We start from the raw sequence: 10475 nt of genomic DNA on the forward strand, positions 1-10475 counted from the left end.
TAATCACTAAAATATTCCAAAAGGGGTGGGAGGAATTACAATAAATAAATAGTACTTGGATATTACTCCAGGCTTCATACCATAAGGTAGTGAACAAGTAGTGATCTATTTGGATAGTGCTGACAAAGGGTGACTCATTTTGGCTTAAAGGTTTGCTAGACCTCCAAACAGACAGGGAAGAGCTTAAGTACTAATTTAAAGCCTGATGAGATTTTAAAGATCCTAAGGCTCAGGTTAAGTAATTTAAAAAATACACACATCTCAAACTTAAGTTTAAAGGTTTTAAATTGTGAAACAAAGGAGCTGCATGTACATTTAATTTTTGGTACCTGAATTACTAACCTAAGACATCAAAAGACAATGTACAACATGTGTCTTTATACCATTAAAAAAATTAGATCTTAGTCATTCCTTTATGAATTCCAAAGCTTGTATTAAAGATTATAAACTCTGTCGTTAGTAAAGTTTTATTACAAAAATTCAGTGCTTTATATCATAAAATGTATATGAGAAAAGCATAATATTAATCATCTAAGTCAAGAATTAGAAATGTGTAATTCTGAGTTAAGCTTTTCCCAAGAGGTAGTCTGAAGTGTACAAATACTGCAGCAGAGAATTATTCATCTTTTTCATTTAAACATTTCATCTCTTTTTATAGGCTGTATGTATGCAAACACAGATGAAAAAGAAAACTCATTTCACATAATTCCAGATCTCAATATTAAAATATTTAGGATGGAATATATACACATAGATACTATGAATGCCCTAATAAAATAAAAAATTGAGTAATAAACTCAGGTATCCCCTACTAGAGGCATAGATAGATAGGCCAGTACAGTGTTCTCTGCCACGGAAAACAAACACTTGGTGAGGTCAAAAACTGCTACTAAATCCTAATACACAAGTGTACGGCATCACCCATCATACAAAGGGCTGGTCAGAATCTTAATACTTTGATCGCCCAAAATCTGACCCTGACTATTCGAGGGATTTCAGGTGAAAACCTTTCATAACTTTTAAAATGGAAATCAATGGCAAAGTAGTATTTTGCTTCAATGAAATTCCTTTTATACTCAGTTTTAATGGGACAGATTAATACCATTACAATTTTAATATGGTATTTGGAAAACAAAACGGTAACAATTAAAAATCATATATAAGTACCAAAATAATTTTTAAAATCCTTCTTAAAGATACTCAACTTTTATAATCCTAATTGAAAGAAAATAATTCTAAATCAATAGTTCTTCCTATTAAAATAACCCTGAAACTTAACTGAATTTTCTGACAAGCAGATTCACAGAACCAACATTCAGTCTAAAATAGCTAAAATTCTAATTAAAAATTCCTTTTCCCAGTCTACCTTCACTGGAAATAACATCTGAAGAAATCAGAAGTTTCTAAATAATGAGAAGGCCATTCATTATTTGGAATTTTCTGAATTTGAAAATCTTTCAAAGCATAAACTTGTCACATATTAGTTAACTTAATGGCTCTTAATCATATTAACTGTATATTTTAAACAATGATGCTTATTATTTTCAAAATAGCATTCTTATATAAGCTTTACTATAAAGTAGTTTTATCAGTATTTCTTCTTCTTTCCATTATCTGCCCCAACTGCTTTCAACAGGACATTTTTCTCTTTTACCTTTTAACAGAAAGGAATTTGAAAAACTCTCACTTGTGGTGTCCTATTCTCTAAAAACCATTTAAAATCTTGTCTTTTAGTCTTGGTCTTGTTACTTACCTGGAATTTTTGTTTCCCCATTTCCCTAAAAGACTTAAACCATGAGGAACTGGTTGATGATTCTTCTACTGTCATTATAAAGCATTACAAAAGGAAAAATGATGTTGGCACATATATTCCAAATTTAGGTTTTAACAGCACCTGAGTGATATACCCCTCTTTTTTAAATCTTTTATATCACCTAGAAATTTAAAATTAATCCTAAAATAGTAAGAAATCTAGACCAACACAATCTAATACAGAATCAATCACATTCAGGACACTGAATGCAGATAGTTCTTTCATAATACAGTTTTACAGTTTAAATGTTTAATATGATCAACATTTAATCATATTAATGTTTAATATGACACTGTTTAATATGATAATCTCTCAGATCTGACATTGTCTTACTTAAATATTTGCCTCATACTTCTATTTTTAAGTTACCCTGTTGCCCACTACCACAACACATAAAAAATGCTACTTTTCCTCTTAATATTTTACAAACTGATAATTTCCATCATTAGCAGTGGATCTTTTTATTACTCATCCCCTGTTCCCAAACTATAACAAGAATAAGGATCATATTAGGAAACTTAGCATCTTTTTTTAACAATGTGCTTTCTTATCCCTGCATACGTGCCCACTATACAATTTGTGAATGACACCTCTGTTACATATTACAGCATCTACCTCTGTTACATATTACAGCATCTGCCTCTGTTACATATTACAGCATCTACCTCTGTTACATATTACAGCATCTGCCCTTCTAAGTATTTACCTTAGTCTTTCATGACTTTGCCTTGAACAATCAGAAATGTCAATAGCCAGAGTTTAAAGAAAAGCAGTTACCACCCTAAGACCCAAAATTGGATAAATGGTCTTGTCATTATGGCTTAACAGTAATATGGCTATAACATAGGGACCCCGCCTTTTCCTTTATTAACAATGTGACCTGACCACACTTTTTAAAGTCTAGACTAGTTTTCCATATGTTTTACATATTTTATTCTGACATCATATCTTTAAAAAAACAAAGAGATGAAAATATTTGCACTTATCAATGCCATTTTCTTTAGATGTGGTTTGACTTCTTCCTTCAGGCTCTTTGTCATCAAGAAGCAAGGTCTGATTTCAGTACTGCCCATCTGCTATGAAAATATCAGAAGGGGTCATGTTCAAAGCAATACTCAGCTGGGCGTATTCACTGATTAGATTAGCTGCATAATTTCTTCTAGAACATTTGTAACAGACACGAAACATATAGGATTTCAGTTTGGGTTTCTTTTTTTTTCTCCCTAGGTGTGATTTCTGCTTCTCGTTCATATTTTCTTTTCTTTGAATATATTGCACAATATTTTATTATTAAAAAAGGTTTTATGTCTCAGGCAAAAAGTTCTTCTCCTTTACTTGGGAGGTGTTAATGTGTATTATTTTCTAAAAGAGGTACATGGTTGTCCGTGTGGCCATCTTCAAAGGGAACCTAGAGAGGAACAAAAAGACCAAAGTATGAGTTTTATTTCTTACACTATTTCCTCTAAACATAATGCTTCATTTTGGGCAATTTCTTTCAGGCACCAAGAACTAATATTTATATTTAACAATGATACTATGACCTGGGATGGAAATCACTGTATCACTTACAGAATTGACAGGTTTGTAGGCTCCAAGTCTGAAACGACAGTAAATTATTTCAACTATAAATTTGCCAATTCCATGTAGCATGCCTGTAACAACAAAATGTTTGTTTTTAATTAAATTATGCTTTTAATGAAATTTCTTCCTATACTATTTATTTCCTAAATTTCTAAGAATATAAAACTCAACTAATTACAATGGACTAGCTTAAGGAAGGTTAACAGTTTGCTTTATTGACATCCACAGTTAAAAATATCAAGACAATTGGATTTTAAAATAAATGAACTTTTCAAAATCAGAAGGCCACATAATTCATGACCTTGACAAAGCAATCTTTTCAAAGGTGCTTAATGTATCTTACACCACCACAAATTTAAATGACTCTGTTGTAAATAAAGCAGTAACCACAAAAGCTATTTATTCATTTAAAAAATATACTTCAAACTATAAACTCCATGTAATATTAAACAGAAGTTAGCATAAAAAAGGAACTATTTAGGTTGGTACAAAAGTAACTGCAGTTTCAGACTGAATTTTAAATCATTAGAACCAGGCTCAAACACATCTTTTTTTAATTAAAATAGGAACTATTACAATCAACACATTGTTGCCAATGAGAAATAAGTTTGCTTATTCCTGTAGCATAAAAATCCATGTTTTGGGATTCAATGAAGTCTTGGAAAGTATCTTCTGCCTCCTGCTGGTTTTGGAAGCATTTTCCCTGCAAGAAGTGGTCAAGATGCTTGAAGAAGTGGTAGTCAGTTGGTGAAAAGTCATGTGAATACAGCAAATGAGCAAAACTTCATAGCCTGATTCATTCAACTTTTGAAACGTTGGTTGTGCAACCTGCAGCTGGGCACTGTTGTAGAGAAGAACTGGGCCCTTTTTGTTGACCAGTGTCAGCTGGAGGTGCTGCAGCTTTCAGTGCTTCTCACTGATTTCCTGAGCATACCCCTCAGATGTAATGATTTCGCCTACAGAGGATTAGATGGGTGGCAGACCACCGAACAGTGACCATGACCCCTTTTCTGGTGCAAGTTCAGCTTTGGGAAGTGCTTAGGAGCTTCTGAGTTGGTCATCTCTGGATGTCATATACAGTCCACTTTTTGTTGCACATCACAATCCGATTGAGAAATGGCTTGTTGCACAGACAAAGAGAAGACACTTCAAAATGAATTTTTTTATTTTCAGTCAGCTCATAGGCAGCCACTTAAATCAAGCTTTTTCACCTTTCCAAATTGCTTCAAATGCCAAATGACCATAGAATGGTTGACATTGAGTTCCACTGCAACTTCTGTAGTTCTAAGAGGAACTTCTGTAGTTCAATGATGGCTTTCAATTGAAGCTGTCAATTTCCAATGGCCTGCCACTACACTCCTCATCTTCAAGGCTCTCGTCTCCTTTGCAAAACTTACTGAAGCATCACTGCACTGTATATTCATTAGTAGTTTCTGGGCCAAGTGCACTGTTGCAAGTTGTCAGACTGGCTGCTTTACAACCCATTTTGAACTCAAATAAGAAAATCACTTAAATTTGCTTTTTGTCTAACATCATTTCCATGGTCTAAAATAAATATAAAATAAACAGTAAGTAATAAGTCATTAGCCAAAAACATAAAGTGAGAAATGAACATTAAAATGATGTATACATAAGCACATTTATTCTAATATCAAATGGTAAATTTCAACAATGTAAAAACCACAGCTACTTTTGCACCAACCTAATATTTACTTTATCCTTTCTATTTTATTTTTCTTTCTATATTTAACACTCAAATTTTCACAATTACAATTCTGCAAAAGGAAATGGCTACCCACTCCAGTATTTCTGCCTGGAGAATTCCATGGACAGAGGAGCCTGACAGGCTACAGTCCATGGGGTCTCAAAGAGTCAGACATGACTAAATGACTAACACTTTAACTTTCACAATATAACACTTCTTTTTTCTTTCAGATTACCTTTAAGAAAATCCCATAACCTTAAAGCAAAATGATCAGAACTCATAAAATATTATTAACTAAAAAGCTGGCTGCACATATTTCATAGTACAATGTATCATAAAATATAATTTTGTATTCTATACTGTTAAAAATACCTTAATTGAAAAAGAAAATTTATGTTCAAACTATCTACTGCTTCCAGGCATTTTCTCATCTAATCCTACAACACACTTGCAAGTTAGATATTATTATTCCCATTTTTTATAGAGAGAAAATTTTAGAAAATGTAGGTGACTGACACAGGGCTATCACCATGTAAATGACACAACCTGGGTTCAATTCTAGGCTCTCTCTAGCACACTGTGTGTGTAGTCCCTTCAGTTGTGTCTGACTCTTTGCAACCCTATGGGCTATAGCCCACCATGCTCCTCTCTTCATGGGAGTCTCCAGGCAAGAATAATAGAATAAGTTTCCATTTCCTCCTTGAGGTGATCTTCCTGACCCAGGGAACGTACCCACATCTCTCTCATCTCCTGCCTTGGCAGGCAGGTTCTTCACCTCTAGTGCCACCTGGGAAGCCCAACCACACTAAATAATCTCCCTTAAGTCACTGAATACAGTGAACTTAAGTGTAACACTTAATCAATACAATCTGTGACATCTGAAATTAAATCTTAAAGAAAAAGTTCTTTAAATATCGAAACATGAAAATGTATATATATACAATATATACAAAATATATTTCTTGCCCCTTTTGAGTAAAAGTATCTTGACTGAGTGTGAGCTATACTTTTAGAAATTAGACAAAAAAAAAAAACAGGAATGAATCTTAACCTGTTGTTGAAAAGATTCCTCCAACAATACCACAAAGTCTTACAAAAAACTGCCAGAAAGGCATATGCTCTTCGGTAACTGTCACCATAAGAGAGCTGAGATCATATTTCATAAAAATCCCAGAGACTCCATGGCTGCCTGCAGCATGGTTAATAACACGTTCCTAAAGGAAGGCAAAAGGAAGGGGAAAGAGAGAAGGAAGACACAACAGGATTCACGTCATTAGGCTACTTGCATACAGTCAACAGGAAGCCCTCCAGCCCTCCTGAACAAGAATGACATCCAAATCTCTTCATGAATTGTCCTGCTAGATCAAGTTCTCTATTATGTATTCTTTGTATGACTGGCTTTTGAAGCAATCAAAAGAACTGAATCATTCTTTCCCATTTTCTCAAAAAAATCACTTTACGTACAAGGTTTCTATTAACCCAAGACTTTACAACTACATGGCACATTCTTCATTGGCCAAATCATTGAAAATCAGCGCACTGCCCAAGAAGTTCATTTGGGTTTTTCTGTAGCATCATAAGGAAAAACCTAAATGAACTTTTTAGCCAACCCAATACATTCCTATTTTAACATACTTTTTTGTAATATTTCTTTGCTAAGATTTTACAAAATAATTATACTTCCTTGTCATTTGAAAAAATTTAAAAACAATTTCACTTTCTGTTGTTCATTTTAAACTATATGAGATATAGCACAGGAAGAAAGAATGCATTAATTTGAAAGACTGACTACTGGTTCAGTTTTTATAAGAAATTTTTTTCTTGAAAGGAGTGTAACTAAATTTACAAACCTACCATAGTGTGCACACTAAGTGAGAAAATAATGTTTTGTTTCATGCTGTTTATACTTCAAAAATCAAGCTTGCAAACTTCTAATACATCTCTATCATAGCATTCCAAGGGACTCTCAAGAGTCTTCTCCAACACCACAGTTCAAAAGCAGTCAATCCTAAAGGAAGTCAATACTGAATATTCATTGGAAGGACTGATGCTGAAGCTGAAGCTCCAATACTTTGGCCACCTGATGCAAAGAGCTGACTCATCAAAAAAGACCCTAATGCTGTGAAAGATTGAACGCAGAATGGGACGACAGAGGACCATATCAATGGACATGAGTTTGAACAGGCTCCAGGAGACAGTGAAGGACAGGGAGGCCTGGCATGCTGCAGACCATGGGGTGGCAGAGAGTCAGACACGACTGAGTAACTGAACAACAGCATCATAGCATGAAACAACTATGATACCCAGTGCTTTGTTACGACTTTTGTGTCAAGCCTTACCTGTTTCTACTACGTTGTAACTAAACTACAAGCTTCAAGAAGACAAATAAGAAGGAAAATTATAGCAACTCATGTGGGTACTACAAAATCTCTTTGCCTGTTAGCACAACAAAACTATTGTTATAAGCTTATTCCTTACAAGCTTCCTTATAAGCCATTGATCAAGTTTCCAATATAAAATGACTTCATCTTAAGAGTTCTGATAAGTTAAATATAATGCCAAAATAATAAATATACTGTCGCCATCTATATGAGATGATGTCGTTTCAGGGATCATGGTGTCTACATAACAAAAGACTCGTAACGGTTCACTTTTGGTCCAGGACCAATGAAGGTCAGTGCTGACCTTATCATCCATCCATTCTGCCAACTTCAGTTACTTTTTCTGACAGTGAAACACAACTATTGTAGTTACCCTATCAGTACAAACACACCCCACAAAGGCCAAATGCTCTGGGATTCTGTTTTTCTTTTTGATTTACTTATATCCTGGAGATAATTTCGTATCAGTAAATAGGTATCTTTTTCTCTCTCTCTTTTTAAAGTTGCATGTTCCCCCATGTATGGATGTATCATGTGGGTTGTTTCCAGTCTCTGCAATTACAAATAACACAACTAACAGCCTCATACACACATCACTTCTGTTCTCTTAATCTTTGGATTCAATTTATAGAAGTAGGATTGCTATGTCAAAGGATAAATGCATACATCATTTTCCAGATATTGCTTAACTCCCTTCCAAGCTATTATGCCACTTTACACTTTCTTAGCAATGTATATCACTCATTTTCCCCAAAGCCTTGTCACTGTGTAGACTACCTGACTTTCCAGTGTTGCCAACCTTAGCAAGAAATGGTATCTCCCCAGCCATACAGAAAAGCAAACACAATATATACTTACAGACACTTTAGCTAGTTTCTCTCTCTGTGTACACACACACACAGTTATATATATATACTTGGTTTTTCCCTTCTGAACCATTTGAAAAGTTATAAACACATGATACTACATCCATAAAAACTTTAGTACTTAGATTCCTAAGAATAAAGAAAATTCTATAGTTATTGAGCTCATAATCAACGTAAGTCATAAGATTATCAAAGGAAAATCTCTTATGGAGGAAAGCAAATTTTTAAAAGCACTTAAATTTTGGAATTTTTCTGGACACTAGTATTTGAATATTCACCATATTTGAACACAATAAGTAAATATAACTTATAAAAATAAACAAAAGAAGAAAAAAGAGAAGAAAAGAAAGAAAATATGGTCCCAGAGTAGATGAGCAATCTGTTAAACTGTCCAATTCTAAAACTCTGCTCCTCACTGTCAATATTTATTTATAGAGCTACTCTACCCTAAGGTTACAGAACCTTTTTCCTCTCAATTATTAATAGATGAATACAAAGCCCTAACTTAAGAAGGAAAACCCTCTAAACCTGCCGTGTGAGTCACAATAACCATGCATGCCCCAGGGTAGGTGCATTAATTAAAAAATAATGGTGAAATTAGAAAATCTGTTGGCAGATAAAAACCTGCTTATACCAATACATAGGAAAACATCAAAAATTAAGATATTAAGAGAAAAATAATATCATCATAGTTTAACAGTTTATTGACAGAAAACATTCTGGATTTTTTAAATCTACTTCTTTTCTTCTTCTAAAACATATATTTAGTACCCATTTCTGATATTTTATTTGCTTAAAATAAAAGGTCAATCAATGCATTCCAAATTTTAAATGAGGGAGGGCATTACCTAATACTTCAGCCTAATTTTGTAGCAGAAATATAAATGCTTTAAAAAATTCATTTTAAACCTATAACGGAAAATAATTTCAAAAATAATATGTGTTAAAAAAAAGAATTCTACTTTTTGAAATTTAATGCTTTTGAACTTTATTGAAATTTAATGTTTTTTGAAATTTAAATTTTTTTTAATTTGAAATTTAATGTTTATCTTTTTGTCAGTTTTTCTAAATGTCCTATGAACATCTAATAACAATGTACATGATACAAACTTTTAAATATATTTGTGGAGGATACAAGATTTAAAAGATCATTTTACCAGTTGGATTCAACTTACCCTTTCTGTCACGGCAAACTGATGGGTGTCTGCTGAAATTTTATATGTCTGTAATTTTGTTGGCACAATTGTAATAAAATATTGAAACATCTGGTTGTCTAGAATAAAAACAAAATGTAGTTTTTTCCATCAATCCAGTAGCAATGAAACTGCTTCCAAATATACCATTCTTTTATTAAATACATTTAATCTGAGATTTAATGCTATTTATAACAATGTCTAACAAAAAAAAGTATTATAAAAGAATCAATGAAAGCAATAATTCATGCTTGATAAAACAAGTAAGTTCTCAGTAAGCATAAAAGTCACACACACATTATCTATTCAGTTCAGTTCAGTTCAGTCGCTGTCGTCTCCAACTCTTTGCAACTCTATGAATCGCAGCACGCCAGGCCTCCCTGTCCATCACCAACTCCCAGAGTTCACTCAGACTCACGTCCATTGAGTCAGTGATGCCATCCAGCCATCTCATCCTGTGTCGTCCCCTTCTCCTCCTGCCCCCAATCCCTCCTAGCATCAGAGTCTTTTCCAATGAGTCAACTCTTCACATGAGGTGGCCAAAGTACTGGAGTTTCAGCTTTAGCACCATTCCTTCCAAAGAAATCCCAGGGCTAATCTCCTTCAGAATGGACTGGTTGGATCTCTTTGCAGTCCGAGGGACTCTAAACAGTCTTCTCCAACACTACAGTTCAAAAGCATCAATTCTTCGGCACTCAGCTTTCTTCACAGTCCAACTCTCACATCCATACAGCCACTGGAAAAACCATAGCCTTGACTAGACAGACCTTTGCTGGCAAAGTAACATCTCTGCTTTTCAATATGCTATCTAAGTTGATCATAACTTTTCTTCCAAGGAATAAGCATCTTTTAATTTCATGGCTGCAGTCACCATCTGCAGTGATTTTGGAGCCCCCAAAAATAAAGTCTGACACTGTTTCCACTGTTTCCCCATCT

The 10475-nt window shown here is 34.0% G+C and overlaps 1 protein-coding gene across 2 annotated transcripts in view; it reads right to left on the reverse strand.

The window, feature by feature from the left end:
- Positions 1–2729: 2729 nt before the first annotated feature.
- The window catches only part of ERGIC2 (ERGIC and golgi 2), a 45244-nt gene continuing 37498 nt past the window's right edge, over positions 2730–10475 (reverse strand). For both annotated transcript variants that reach the window (XM_010856035.1, XM_010856034.1), the window contains exons 11-14: positions 9522–9619; positions 6151–6313; positions 3383–3465; positions 2730–3221 (exon numbers count right to left, since the gene is read on the reverse strand). In XM_010856035.1, coding sequence (XP_010854337.1) covers positions 3159–3221; positions 3383–3465; positions 6151–6313; positions 9522–9619 — 407 coding nt within the window. In that variant the 3' untranslated portion in view covers positions 2730–3158. The remainder of the gene's footprint in view (positions 3222–3382; positions 3466–6150; positions 6314–9521; positions 9620–10475) is intronic.

Source organism: Bison bison, unplaced genomic scaffold, assembly GCF_000754665.1.
Source record: "Bison bison bison isolate TAMUID 2011002044 unplaced genomic scaffold, Bison_UMD1.0 scf7180017864370, whole genome shotgun sequence".
NCBI lineage: Eukaryota > Metazoa > Chordata > Mammalia > Artiodactyla > Bovidae > Bison > Bison bison.